Genomic DNA, 15,214 nt, shown 5'->3' on the forward strand with positions numbered 1-15,214 from the left:
GGTCTCTCCCAAGAAGCAAAGGGCTTGAGCCAATATCTAGTACCCCAACTTTTAAGACTTCACCCTAGGGGATGGGCCCCCAAAATACCTAGTTTTGAAATCTAATGAGGCTTATAACCACAAAATACACAAGACTAGAGCAGACAAAGAAACAGTTCTTAATGGGTTCATGAGGATGTTGTCTCCTTGGAAGGAGCTTGTGTAAAATTTGGCACCCTGGATTTTGTGGCTGCCACACAAAGGACACACCTCTTGATTGCCTGGCTCTAGTGGCCAAGGGGACTTGTATTTTAGGACCCACAGGACTGTAGCAAACAAAGAAACACTTCTTAATGGACTACACCTCCAGGATTCAGTGCAGATGGAGCAGATAGAAATACCCATCTCCCAGTCTTTCCCTGAAAGAAGTCTATTTGCATACCTCAAAAGCTGCTACCTGAGGAGTCCAGTTTCCAATCAGCTTGCATCTAGGTGATGAATGATACTCTCCACAATGGGACACAAACAGGTCTTGGCACATCCTCAACTACTGGGAGCCACTAAGAGCAAATAAGGCAGCTTGGACAATCACGAAGGTCTGAGAGACAACCAAGAGCTCAGGCTAGGCTGAATGATAAGGTTTATCTACACAAGACCAGTCCATCAAGACTGAAAGAGGTGGCTGTTTTATCTAATATGCAGAAACCAACACAGAGCATGAAGGAAAATGAAGAGAGAGAGGAATATGTTCCAAACAAAAAAACAGAATAAAACTCCAGAAACACCTTAATGAAATTTAGATAAGTGATTTATCTCTTAAAGAGATCTATTAGAGTGATTTATCTGTTAGAGAGATCAAAGATGCTCACTAGGGTCAGAAGAAGAATGTATAAACAAAGGGAAAAATTTAACAAAGAGATAAACAATATAAAAATGTCCCAAACAGAAATCACAGAGCTGAAGAATAACTGAGCTGAAACATTCAATAGAGGGGTTTAACAGCAGACGAAATCAAGCAGAAAAAAGGATAAGCAAACTCAAAGACAAGGCAGCAGAATTCATCCAATCAGAGGAGGAAAAAAAAGAATGAAAAAGAGTGAAGATAGCTTAAATGACTCATGGGACACCATCAGGTGGACCAGTATTTACATTATAGGGGTCCCAGAAGAAGAGAGAAAGAAAGGGGCAGCAAACTTATTCAAAAAACTAATGGCAGGAAACTTTCTTTACATAGGGAAAGAAACAGACATCCAGATCCAGGAAACTCAGTAATTTCCAAATATGATTAACCCAAAGAGACCCACACCAAGACACATTAGGTAATTAAATTGTCAAAAGTTAAAGACAAGGAGAGAATATTAAAAGCAGCAAGAGAAAAACAATTTGTTATATACAAGGGACACACACACACCAATAAGGCTATCAGCATATTTTTCAGCAGAAGCTTTGTAGGTCAGAAGAGAATAGCATGATATACTCAAAGTACTGAAAGAATAAAAAAAGAAAAAACTACCAACCAAGAATTCCCTACCCAACAAAACTGTTCAGAATTGAAGAAGAGATAATGAGTTTTTCCAGGCAAGAAAAAGCTGAGGAATTCAGCACCCTCAAGACCAGCCTTACAAGAAATGTTAAAATGGACTAATGTCCCTTTCAAGGTAAAATGAACGGGAATTTTTTAATAACAGGAAAACATATCAAAGTATAAATTTCATAAGTAAATAAATATATAGTAAAATTCAGAGTACTCTAATGTTGTAATAATGGTGAGTAAGTCACTTATAAATCTAGTATGAAGGTTAAAAGGCAGAAGTACTAAAAATAACTACAATAATTTGTTAATGGATACACAAGGTAAAAAGATGTAAATTGTAACATCAAAAACATAAAATGTGGAGAGGAGGAGTAAAAATGTAAAGATTTTAGTATGTATTCAAAGTTAAGTTTATCTTAAAATAGACTGTTATAAATATAAACATGTTTTATGTAAACCTCATGGTAACCACAAAGCAGAAAACAATAGTAGATACACAAAAGATAAAGAGAAAGGAATCTAAGCATACCACTACTGAAAATCATCAGTAGATAGGTATGGATTTACTATTGCCATTTGATAATTGTTTTCTTGCTACTTTATATAGTTCTTTGTTCATTTCACATTCTCTTATCTCTTAAATTGATGCAGCCACTGTGGAAAACACTATGGAGACTCCTCAAAAAATTAAAAATGGAACTACCACATGATCTAGCAATCCCACTTCCGAGTATATATCCAAAAGAAATAAAAACAAGATATCAAAGAGATATTTGCACTCCCATTTCACAGTAGCATTATTCACAATAGTTAATATACAAAAATAACGTAAGTGTCCATCAATGGATGAATGGATAAAGAAAATACAATGGAGTATTATTCAACCATGAGAAAGAAGGAATTCCTGCATTTGTGACAACATGGTTGGATCTTGAGAGCATTATGCTAAGTATAAACCAGACTGAGAAAGACAAATACTGCATGGTATCACTTATATGTTAACTCTAAAAATAAGTAAAATGAAAAAAATGAAATAAAATAATAGATTTTAAAAAGTCAACTCATAGGGACTTCCCTGGTGGTGCAGTGGTTAAGAATCCGTCTGCCAGTGCAGGGGACATGGGTTCAAGCCGTGGTCCAGGAAGATCCCACATGCTGTGGAGCAACTAAGCCCGTGTGCCACAACTACTGAGCCTGCGTGCTGCAACTACTGAAGCCTGCGTGCCTAGACCCCATGCTCCACAACAAGAGAAGCCACCACAATAAGAAGCCCGTGCACCGCAACAAAGAGTAACCCCTCCTCGCCACAACTAGAGAAAGCCTGTGCACAGCAACAAAGACCCAACACAGCCAAAAATAAATAAATAAATTCATTCATTAAAAAAAAATAGTCAACTCATAGAAACAGAGAGTAGAAACCAGAGCTGAGGGTTTGTGGAAATAGGGATTGGTAGAAGGTTGCAAACTTTCAGCTATAAGGTGAATAATGCCTGAAGATCTAATGTAAGACATGGTGACTATAATTGAGAACACTGTACTTTATAACTGAAATTTGCTAGAGAGTAGAACTTAAATGGTCACACCCCCAAAAAAGAGTTATGTGAGGTGATGGGTGTGTTAATCAACTAGATGGGGGGAATCCTGTCACAATGTATATGTATATACATTGTATTGTATATATACATGTATATATGATGTACACTTTCAATATCTACAATTTTTTATGCCAGTTATACCTCAATATGGCTGAATTTTTAAAAAAATAGAAAAGGAAAACAGTCTGGAGAGAGGGCTGAGAAGGGCAAAGGCAGTGTTACCATAAACTTAACAAAGCTTACACTCTATGGCTCCTCCCTCACACTGGCACTGCCTGAGGCCTTGGAGGATTTTTGCAATTTGATGACAGCATCATATATGTATTCATAATTTCATCTTCTTTTCCTTAAACAGGGGTCCAAATTGTAAAAATTTCACGTCCTGCGTAACACGGATCTACCTCTAAGAATAGAGAAATAATCCAGCACTTACCCACTCTTCAATCAATAATTGATTAATAATTTCATTTGAGTTTTAGCAATAATAATGCATTATTATACTAGTTGAACAATTTAAAAATAAAATTAAAAATACATTAAGTAATTCCTCTCACCCACAATTCTGTCTAGCATACTCAGTATAAAAATAATTTTTCAAAGCATGTATGTTAATTTAAAGTTTTTGATAAAATATGACCTAACCTGTTCCACTACGACACATGCTGGGATTTGTTCCAGATTATATGCCTTGACAAGGAAAAATGCTCATGATCCATTGCTAAGAGGAAAAACAGGTTATAGAACAATATGTATGATATAATTCCTTTTGTATTTATAAATATGATTATATAAACAAAAATATTGGAAAAATATTCAAACTGGTAATAGTAGCCATCTCTGAGAAGTGAAATTATTAGAAGGTGGGAGAGATTTGCTTTGTTTTTTTTTTAATATTTCCAATTTGAATTATCCCTGTCTTATGATCTGAAGTATTTCTACTAAAAGTATAAGTAAAAATGAATGAGAGGTGAGGAAAGTGAGAAAGAGGGGAAACCAGCCTGAAGATATTTAGCAGAGGAAGAAATTAAAGGAAAGTATATGAAGTAGGATGCCAGAAAGTGTATGGTATTGACAGCTACTTCTCAGAATTAAGCTGGGCTTTGTAGCTGTTGATGATTAGGACAGAACTGAGCATATATTGAAATTAATTCAGTGTAATTATTTTATCAGATAAAACTATCTTTTTTTTTTTACAGCCATTGCTTTCTTCGTGTATGTCATAAAATAGTATTTACTGATGAATTTGAGTATGTCGGATATCTTGTGATACTAATGAATATATTTCCTATTATAATTTCTTGGATATCTGTGTTAAACGATATCTATGAGCTTGAATTAGCATATGCTAACTACTCTTTTCTTGCATTTTATATCACGGAGGCACTACTTAAGGTAAGCTAAAATGTGATTTTGTGTGTGTGTTTGTGTGTGTGTGTGTGATATGTCTAACAGGGAGATTTCCTAATTTCATTTTTCAACACTAGCTACAGACAGTTTTCCAAAGGAGTGTATAAAATTCTCCCTCACTCCTCAAACAAATTTATTTTTTAAAGGTGATTTTAGGGTGACAATAGAAAATATTCATACTTTAAGTATTGATTTTGTATTTGCAAATTTTTAATTAGTGTGTGTCAAAGAGATGCAGAGTGAGTTAAAAAGGTATTGGCAAAGTTCTTTAACTTAGCAGAGAGGTGAGCACCTGGATGTTCATTTTATTATTTTTTTTTAATGGAAGATTTTTTCTTTCTTTCTTTCTTTCTTTCTTTCTTTCTTTCTTTCCTTATTTTTGGCTGCTTTGGGTCTTTGTTGCTGCGCACCGGCTTTCTCTAGTTGTGGCACGCTGGGGCTATTCTTCGTTGCAGTGAGAGGCCTTCTCATTGCAGTGGCTTCTCTTGTTGCAGAGCACAGGCTCTAGGTGTGCAGGCTTCAGTACTTGTGGCATGTGGGCTCAGTGTTGTGGCACATGTGCTTAGTTGCTCCACGGCATGTGGGACCTTCCCGGACCAGGGCTTGAACCCGTGTCCCCTGAATTGGCAGGTGGATTCTTAACCACTGCGCCACTAGGGAAGTCCCATTTTATTGTTTTTATACTAGATAGATAAACAGATGGATAAGTAGATTGATAGAAATTCATTTATACTTGAAAAACATTTCATAATTTGATTTGTTAAATCCAGTATAAAGGTAGCTGTTAAATGATGGAAATGTATTGATGGGTCCACAAACTGATAATAGTATTGTGTCATATGGATCAAGTTGTAATATAAAATATTTTTAGCCAGACGATTTAAATAGAAGAATTATATATGATATTCAAACAAAGTGGATGAAATCTCGAATCGTTACTGGAAAATTAAAATGCTACTGCAGAGCTGTGATTGGTGGGGAGAGGGGAATGGCTTCACATTCAATCACATTGTATGTAATAAATTCCAATTAGTTGGAACGACCATAGGAGATGTCACCTAATTAAGAAGAAATAAAGCAATTAGGGTTAGGGTTAGTACCAGGGTGAGTGTGAGTAAAGGATTCCCTAAAATCACTTAATATGTACTATAGTGGAAAGAACACTGAGCTGGGATGCAGCAGACTTGGCTCTGGTTTTGGTTTTCTCTGACAGACAGTTAGCTGTTCACCAAGTCACTAAACTTTTCCCAACCTTAGTTTCTTCTTCTGTAAGATATCAGGGTTGGCCTAAATGAGAGGAAATGATTCCTCCAGCTCTGTGGTCTTTGTACTTTGCCAAGTTTAAGCTTCTGTCACAACTGTGCATAGCCATAGCTCCTTCAGTCAGGTCCACTTAAGAGAGCAGAAAAGGACTGCAGAGACTTCGCTACACTTCATAGCTAAGAGGGTACTCCCAAATGTGCAACTCTGTTCTTGTCTCTCCCTTCTATTTAACTCAGGATTCATCTTCACTGCCCGATTTACAAGCTTGCCTTCACTTATTTTCTTTGCTGTTTTTTCTACACAAGTTCAGTTCTGCCCCCTTTGTACTATGCCTATTAAAAATTCATTATGTTAATAACAACAATAATAAATGATCACTAAGGTACCAGGTATCATTGCAATTATAACATTTCAAATCCTTAAGTTAGCCCTTTAATGTAGATATATATTATGACTTGCATTTTACAGATGAGGGACCTGAGTCTCTGAGAAGCTGTTTAAGGTCACATAGCTAATGATAGTAGAGTTTGGATCCAACCCCTCAAAGTTTGTGTTCTTTCTAATACACAATTCTACCTTAAACTTTCCTTCTTGTATTTTCAAACTTTTCCCAAAACACTCCTCAACCTATTAGAGTAATGGATCTTTTGAAACTTTCTCAGAGGAAGAGTAATCACTCTTCTATATCTGAGTGCTGGAGGCTTCCATTACCTGAATTTCTAACCATTCTTTAACAACCTTATATTTAACAAACCCTCTTCCTTTGAAGCCTACACTATCCTTTTATACCAAGCTCTTCCTCTCCTGTGGCTGTATTCTATTGACCTCCAAAAAACTCCTTCACGTTTCCAAATACTGGGCATCTGGATAAAGTCTTACTGTTGATACCAGTTCTTTCAAGTTCCTAAGAGAATGATCTAACCTATATTCTGTTTCAATAAGAAGGAAATGAGACATCTACAGTAGCTGAATGGTGCCTTGAGCAGGACCTCACAAGACCAGGATCTGGTCTTCTGCTCCCTAGATTCAGACACTGAATTTCCTCAGCCCTGCCAAATGTGAGCAGACTCAAGGGAAATGACTCTCTACCACTAAACACACAACAGTCTGTTTACAAACAAGCATGACAGTTTCTTAATTTGTAATCGAGCTTACGCTTTCCCTGGCGTAAATAGGTCTGTCTCCTACAGTCTCTGAATCATAGTGAGTAGGGGGATCAGGCTGCTAAAAAAGACAAATTAATCAAATTTACAAATCAGTATCTTAAGTGTTATGATAGAGACCTACACAGGGTGCTATGGGAAAAAAATGGAGTTCCTTACACAGAATAGTAGGTTTAGAGAAGGAAGGCTATTAAGGAAAGGAGATGCTTGAGTTGAATTCTGAATAATGAATAGGAGTCAAAGTAGGGAGTATGTGAGTGGACAACAAGAACAAGGGAAAACTTAGAAGCAACAATGTGACACATACAAGGAACAATATTCCTAATGACAGGAGCTTAGGGATGGGTTGGTCACGATGCAGATTGGAGAGATGTTAAATCTGTGAGGAGGATATGGAAAATGAGACAGGAGACACAGACGTGAATTAAATAATAAAGGGCCTCATGGGCCAGGCTATCTCAACCACTTTCTTGGCATCAACTACCATTCATAGTCTAATGATTCCCAAACTCATGTCTCCAGCTCAGATTTTATTCCGAGCCTCAGATCATATAGACAACTGATGACTGGATCTCTTCAATAAAATACTGTGCAAACATCTCAAACAGCATATTCAAAACAAATGTATCATCTCTAAACCTACTCTTGCTTCAAAATTCCCCTGGAAACCTAATTTCCCAGGCTGGATTCCACAATCATTTTTGACCGCTCCTACTCTCTTAGTTATAGTAGGTTTTCAATAAAAATTTTTTAAATAAATAAAGAATGAATTAATAAGTTAGTAGGTATTTTGAATATTTTATCTCTTGGAATAGATATTTCAATATTTTAACCATTTAATTTCAAGTTGATATGATCACTTCCTAGTATTTTAGACAAGTAGAATCTTAAGGTAGATCAGAGAAAAACCTAACTAGTAATGTTTCAGTTATTATGGAAAATGGTGTAGTAAAAGCAAAAACAAGTAAGATAATATAATTTCTTTTTAAATCGACAGATAGCAGCAATGAAGAAGGAATATTTTTTACATGCCTGGAATCTATTTGAGTTAACAATTACATTAATTGGCATCATAGATGTAATGCTTATTGAGACAAATTCCATTAATTATCATACTTTTGATTTGATTCAAACAGTGGCCTTTATAAAAGTTGTTCGATTTCTTCGCGTTCTACGCATTTTGAAGGTAAAGAACTATTAAATCATGCAGTTTCGAACTGCTCCTGACTGCTTCATGAAATATGGACTAAAATCAGTTTACTAGTGTTATGGTTTCCACTTTCTGTTGGGCTGATGTTTATATTTTAGATCCCTTTGACAAATTAAATTTTATAACAGATTATATTATGAATATCCAAGTTATATTAGAAATTTGTTTAGCACATGAAAGTACAGAAATACTCATCACAGCTTCTCCTTTGAATAGAGAGCACAGGAAAACTCCAAAGTAATGTTTATTCTTATGAATACCTGAAATAAATGATGGAAATCAACAAAACAAACCATGTAGCGACAAAGCAAATAGTATACATTCATACAAATTAAGAAACCGAAAAATACACATTTTGTGTTATATAAACTCATAATATTATAAAATCACAGCATCAAAAATGACCTTTGACTGTCTAATTAATGTCTTCCTATAACAAGTATAATGAGTAGTTATTTATTTCTATATGAGTGTGGAGATTATGGAGCATGGACTTAGGGATCAGCCAACTCTGCTGAAGTTAGGAGACTGTACAAGGGTAACAGATAACCTGGGGACTTAAACCCTCAGCAAAGAAACAATGAAAAGTTAATTGTGGGGCCAAACAGGGAGTATAGTTGTGGTGGACTCTCACTCAAATGAACCATCTAGTGAAAGGTTTAGTGGGAGGTTTAGCAGGTAAAAGTGACAGTACTTTATAGACGGTCATTTTATGGCCTAAGCCCAGAAGATTAATCACATTGTTTTCCAAGAATTTAAAGCAGTTGAAAATAGCATGCAATTCTCTCTAAGGGAAATAACTAAAGAATAAAGTCTTAACCTCACAGAGACATCTAATATTATTAGTTATGGGGAAATAGCTCTAGCCATGAAATTATAGAGATACTATGAATAAAATAACCAAGAATCTTGACAAGTTACTATAGTTACCATTGAGAGCATGTCATTTTTTATTAATACCTATTTTAAACTAACCAACATAAAATCAACTATAATTTGTACAATTTATATTAAATAGTGGTCCTGTTTTTTAGCTCGTAACACCAAAGTTGCTGCAGATATTAGATAAAAAGATGAGTCATCAGCTGTCCTTTAAGTATGCTATACTAAAAGGATATATCCAAGGTGAAGCAGACATAATGACTATAATTGATAAGATTGCAAGTTCTAAACAGATTAAACAGGTGAGGAAAACTTTAAATACTAAGAAAATGGTTTATGTTCCTCACCCCTCAGTCTCCCTCACCCATCATGTCTTCTGTCTATATATGACCTTTGATTCCTGGTTTGCTAAGAATTGTCTGTAAAAACTGAAACTGATCAACATTTAGATTACTCAAAAGGCTCCTTACTGAAGTGTCTATGCCATATTAACAAGTTATGAGGCTCTTGGAGCACATCCTTTTGTCCTTGTGGAGCTGTCATGAAACCTGTGTGCAGCGGTCAGCTTCTCTCAATGCAAGTTCCAGGATCTGTCAGGCTACAGATGCATTAAATAGGAAATATTGGAGGACGATAAGTGATGGCAGGGTTGAGCCAACGGACCTTCCTCATAATTCCCAAAGGCTCCTTCTATTTCTCTATATCCCTGATTTTCCCACAGTAAATAATGAAAGAAGTAAAGGATGGGGATATGGCAAATGGAAAGGAGTACCAATAACTTACTTAGAGGGAAATCACATCTAATTCTCTCATTATACAGATGAGAAAAATGAAGCCAAGAGAGGTTAAATGATTATGCCAAAGTCACACACATAGCTAATAAACAGCAAAGAGAATGCTAGGGCCTAAGTTCTAGACCTTATTTTTCATTTTCTCAATTAGGCAGATTATATGTCCCCACAAATTTGCCAGCTATGTGGAATTAAGCAGTCACCTTTCAAGATAATTTAGAACATTTGAATGCTATAGTCTTTTTTTTTTTTTTTTTTTTTTGCGGTACGCGGGCCTCTCACTGTGGGGAGAGGCCTCTCCCGTTGTGGGGCACAGGCTCCGGACGTGCAGGCTCAGAGGCCATGGCTCACGGGCCCAGCCGCTCCGCGGCATGTGAGATCTTCCCGGACCGGGGCACGAACCCGTGTCCCCTACATCGGCAAGCGGACTCTCAACCGCTGCGCCACCAGGGAAACCCTGAATGCTATATTCTATATGCTATATGTCCAAAGCTTTGTAGTTGAGAACATTGACACTCAATATGTAGTTGAATACAAAGAGCTGTATCTTTTCTCTCTTCACCACCTGTAACTATAAAACTATTTTGCTGCATTTTATTACCTTTATAACCACTCATATTGAGGATACACAGTAGAAAATACAGAAGGACTTGAATCTCTAAGATATTGGCCAGTTTCAGTCCTCATTTCTGCTCCCACATAGTTTGGTTAAAACTTCTATCTCATTTAAGGTTGAAAGCCACACCTGTTTCCGAAATTTGGAGGCTATCAAAAATTGAATGGGAGAGTACTAGCATGCCTGCAGTTTTCAGAATCAATAATATCCTAAAGTAAGTTACTTTAAGAAAAAATATATGACTTACCTTTAGGCTTCTCAAAATTAGCCTAGGTAATGCCGCTTCTTATCCTCTCCACCACTCTTGCTAGAGTAAAATAAAATTCATTGCACAAAATTCAATTCTAATTCCTGAAAAGTTCCCCATCATATTTTTCTTTAAAGTTATTTTTTTAATTCAGTTTATTTATTTATTTTTGGCTGTGTTGGGTCTACATTGCTGCTTGCAGGCTTTCCCTAGTTGCAGTGAGTGGGGGCTACTCTTCGTTGCAGTGCGCAGGCTTCTCATCGCAGTGGCTTCTCTTGTTGCGGAGTACAGGCTCTTGGCACACGGGCTTCAGTCGTTGTGGCACGCAGGCTCAGTAGTTGTGGAGCATGGGCTTAATTGCTCCACAGCATGTGGGATCTTCCCGGACCAGGGCTTGAACCCATGTCCCCGGCATTGGCAGGCGGATTCTTAACCATTGCACCACCAGAGAAGCCCTAAAGTTATTAATTTAGGTTAAAAATTCATCAGTTGCAAATGTAAAGACATTTTATAACAGTTTTGTTTCCCAAAACATTTCTTTTGTTCCGTAGATGTTATTAAGGAGGATAACGAAGAATACAGGACATGCTATGGAAGAGCTAGGTAGGTACCTCTCACCCTAAAGATCTAACATGACCATCTCTTATCATCGTTTCTTCAGAGAGGCAATGGTTTTGATAACGAAACTGATCTTTGAGGAGACCTACTTACTATCAATAATAAAATGAATAACTTCAACAATCAACATGATCGTATCTTTGGCTGGATGAGAATAGTGTAATATTACCCCTCCACATTTGTTCTCTCTGCCTTATACCACAGTGAAGGACTTTTAATTTCTGTTTAAAGAAAACACATTTGCATGCCATGGTTATGCATGTCTTTATCACCTTATAAATTCTGTTTTCTTCCAAACATACCTTCCTGAGCAACACAAGGAAAGAAGCTATTTTTTCCTCCGTTTGCCACAGAGTTGCGATCTGACAATTTAGGCTTTAAAACGAGTTGAAATCGGAACAGAGCCTCACAGATCGCTGATGTGACTGCTAGGAGACTCAGTGCCCAAACGTGACAACAGCCTGTTCTCTGAATCACACCAATTCATGGTCCTAGTGCAGCACAAATCCTGGGAGTGAGACAGACACATCCCTATAGCACAGTGTTTACATGTATGGAGAAGAAGGGGGTTTGGTACCAGATGGTGGACAACAAAAGAACACAGCAAGCCTGGGAATGAGGCCAAGCATGAGAGATCTTGCATGGCAGATGGTTGTCAAGCCAGACAAGAGGTCATGACCAAGAAAAAGTCCTAAGTGGATGAAACTCTCATGGGCATCCAGGAATCCACATCAGACAGGCAGGAGAACATAGATGAGTGATCTAGATGCCCAGGCAGGACAGGTGGAAATGACTCAGGAGGAGTGAGAGAACTTGATCAGAAGCCATATTTAAGCACACAGTCTGTAGTCAGAAATCTTCATTTAAACAGAATGAAAAATTGGGTCATGAACTCCAGACCTAGAGCCCAGGAGAGCCTCTCAGTGTCCAGCATAGGTGCTTCAGTATAATTTTGATCCTAGGACTAGGGCTGTCTGTCCTTCACGGGCTTAGACACAGGTATGGGCTGCCAACAAGAAAATGTCAGGCAGAATTCTGTAACTACTGGTGAATTTTGATTGATTGTAGAGACCTCTTCAGGGAGAGATACATTTCCCTGTGGTGAGGGTTATACTCCATGAGTTTAAAGAAATATTAGCTTACTGTCCACATGAAATATTTAAGCAATGTCCTATTTCCTCTGAAAATATTTTGTTATTTTTCAGGCTACTTAGAGTATGACCACCCAGAAATCGCTGTCACTATGAAAACAAAGGAGGAGATTAATGTCATGCTCAGTTTGGCTAGAGAAATTGTTAAAGTTTTCAGGTTAAAAGGAATTCTTCATAAAATTGAAGGTTTTGAAATTAATAAGGTATGGTAGAATATTTTCAAAACAAATATACTTACTTGATATATAGTTATTTATGATCATCAAACCTACTTTTGGCTCTTTCCAATATAGGCCATTCCTGCAATATAAATATATAACTTAAAATAGTTGTCTAAAGAAAAGCACCTATCAGAGAGAGTTTCCTTCCTGCAGTTCTATTGGTCAACTTCCCTTTCCTTTCTTGCCATAGTGAGGGAGAACTTCTTTCTACGCTTTGCACCCAGACTAAAGGTATAATGAAACTATTCCTCATCCTAGGCTAAACTGGGTATCAATATGTTCCTGGGAGTTACCTGTGACACTCAAACAACTTTTTCCATAAAAACTATGATTTATAAGAACACTCAATTATAGGGTAAGAATTAATTACATTTCCTTTCTCTAAGTTATTTAAATGGTACTGTGACATGTAAAAAGTTAGAGAGGGTCCCAACTCATTCTGTAAGTATAAAATTTATTCCCCAAATCGAGAATAGTATAAGGGGAAAAAAGTTATTATACTTGTGAATACATATATAAAACTTTTTAACACAATAGTAGCTAGTTGAATCTGGCATAATACACTATGACTAAGAAGGTTTTGTCTCCCAAAATAGCTATATAACTCACTTATTAAGAGATCAAAGAAGAAAAGTCATTTGATAAAATCCAACTCTCATTCAGAATGTTCAAAGGCTAATAAAAGAAGTAACATCCTTAACTGGATAAAAAGTATCTATTAAAAATCTGAAGCAAACATTGTATTAGATGGCAAAACATTTAGAATTATTCCCATTAAAGTCAGAACAGTACCATTCCAGGAAGTGAATGCTGTGCTTGTAAGTCTTAGCCAGATCAAGAAGAAAAATAAAAGGAACTTGAGAGATGGAAGTTTTGGAAAAAGAATAAAACTGTTATTTCCTATTGATTGTTTAATCTAAAACCCTAGAGAATTAACTTAAAATTGATAATATAGGATCAATAAAATAATTCAATAAGGTTTCCAGAAACAAGATCAACTTTCAAAATTATTCCACAACTAAAGAAAATGTGGAAAAATATTGTATTCACAATAGCAATTAAAAACTCTAAATCCTTAAGAATGAACCTAAGGTAAAATATGTATAACACCACATGGCAAGAACTAAAAGGCATAAAAAAAAATAAGTCTCCTTGAAAACAGGACCATGGAAATTATAGCATCTGAGGAATAGAAAGTAAAAGATAGAAGAAAAGTGAGCAGAGTCTAAGGGACCTGTGAGATACCATCAAGTGGACCAACACATGCGATGTATATGTCCCAAGAAGACAAGAGAGAGAGAAAGGAACAGACAGGAAATTTAAAGAAATATTGGCTGAAAACTTTCTAAATTTGATGTAAGGCATGAATATTAACATCCAGGAAGCTCAGTGAACTTCAAGTAGGGTGAACTCAAATAGACCCACATCAAGGCACATTGTAATCAAATTGCTGAAAGATAAAGAGAGAATTTTGAAATCAGCAATAGAGAAAAAATTCATCACATACAAAGGATCCTCAATAAGATTATCAGCAGATTTCTCATCAGAAACTTTGGAGACCAGAAGAAAATGGGCTGATATATACAAAGTACTAAAAGAAAAAATAGTCAACTAAGAATCCTATATCCAGCAAAAATGTCCTTAGAAGTGAGAGGGAAATTAAGACACTTTCAGACAAACAAAATCTGAGGGAATTCATTAACACTATACCTGCCCTGAAAGAAATTCTAAAACATGTCATGAAGATTGAAATGAAAGGACACTGGACAATAACTCAAACCCATAGGAAGAAATAAAAATCTCAGTAAAGGTAAATACATGGGCAATTATTAAAGCTAGTATTATTGTAATAATTGTATCTGACTCCATTTTTTTTGTTTTCTACATGATTTAAGAGAGTAATATATTTTTAAAGTAATTATTAGTCTAAAAGCTAGAATTATTACAGCTTTGGCTTGTAATGTCATATTTAAGAGATGAATGCATTTTTAAAAATATTTAGTTTGTGTTTTGGACAGACAACACATAAAGATGTAATATTAGGACATCAACTGCAAGGGGTGGGGATGAAGCTGTTAAAGGAGCAGAGTTTTGTATGTTATGGAAGTTAAACTGTTATAAATTCAAATTAGAGTGTTATATTCTAGGATGCTAAATGTAACCCCTGTGGTAATAGAAAAGAAAATAACTAAAGAATTACATATAAATAAATGAGAAAGGAGTTTTAAGTGTTTCACTACAGAAAATCAACTAAATACAAAAGAAGAGAGTAATGCAGAAAATGAGAGACAAAAAAGGATACAAGATAATGAAAAGATGATCCACAAAAAGGTAGAGGAAATTTCCAAAATAAATATATCCAAAAAAGTGCTCATGTTCAGAATATATAAAAATATCTTACAAATCAATAAGAACAGGACAGAAAATTCATTTTTAAAAAAAAAATCAGCAAAAGATATGAACAGGCACTTCCTAACAGAGAATATTCTAGAGGCCAATAAACATAAGAAAAGATGCCAAATATCATCATCATAAGC

General features: G+C 36.0%; 1 protein-coding gene across 1 annotated transcript in view; it reads left to right on the top strand.

Annotated features, from left to right (window-relative positions):
- Positions 1–15,214, top strand: part of SLC9C1 (solute carrier family 9 member C1) — a 101,181-nt gene that overhangs the window by 65,062 nt on the left and 20,905 nt on the right. Inside the window, exons 16-20 of the mRNA XM_049710331.1 lie at positions 4,305–4,500; positions 7,939–8,127; positions 9,186–9,335; positions 11,239–11,290; positions 12,511–12,659. Coding sequence (XP_049566288.1) covers positions 4,305–4,500; positions 7,939–8,127; positions 9,186–9,335; positions 11,239–11,290; positions 12,511–12,659 — 736 coding nt within the window. The remainder of the gene's footprint in view (positions 1–4,304; positions 4,501–7,938; positions 8,128–9,185; positions 9,336–11,238; positions 11,291–12,510; positions 12,660–15,214) is intronic.

The sequence above is a fragment of the Orcinus orca genome, chromosome 5 (genome assembly GCF_937001465.1).
Source record: "Orcinus orca chromosome 5, mOrcOrc1.1, whole genome shotgun sequence".
NCBI lineage: Eukaryota > Metazoa > Chordata > Mammalia > Artiodactyla > Delphinidae > Orcinus > Orcinus orca.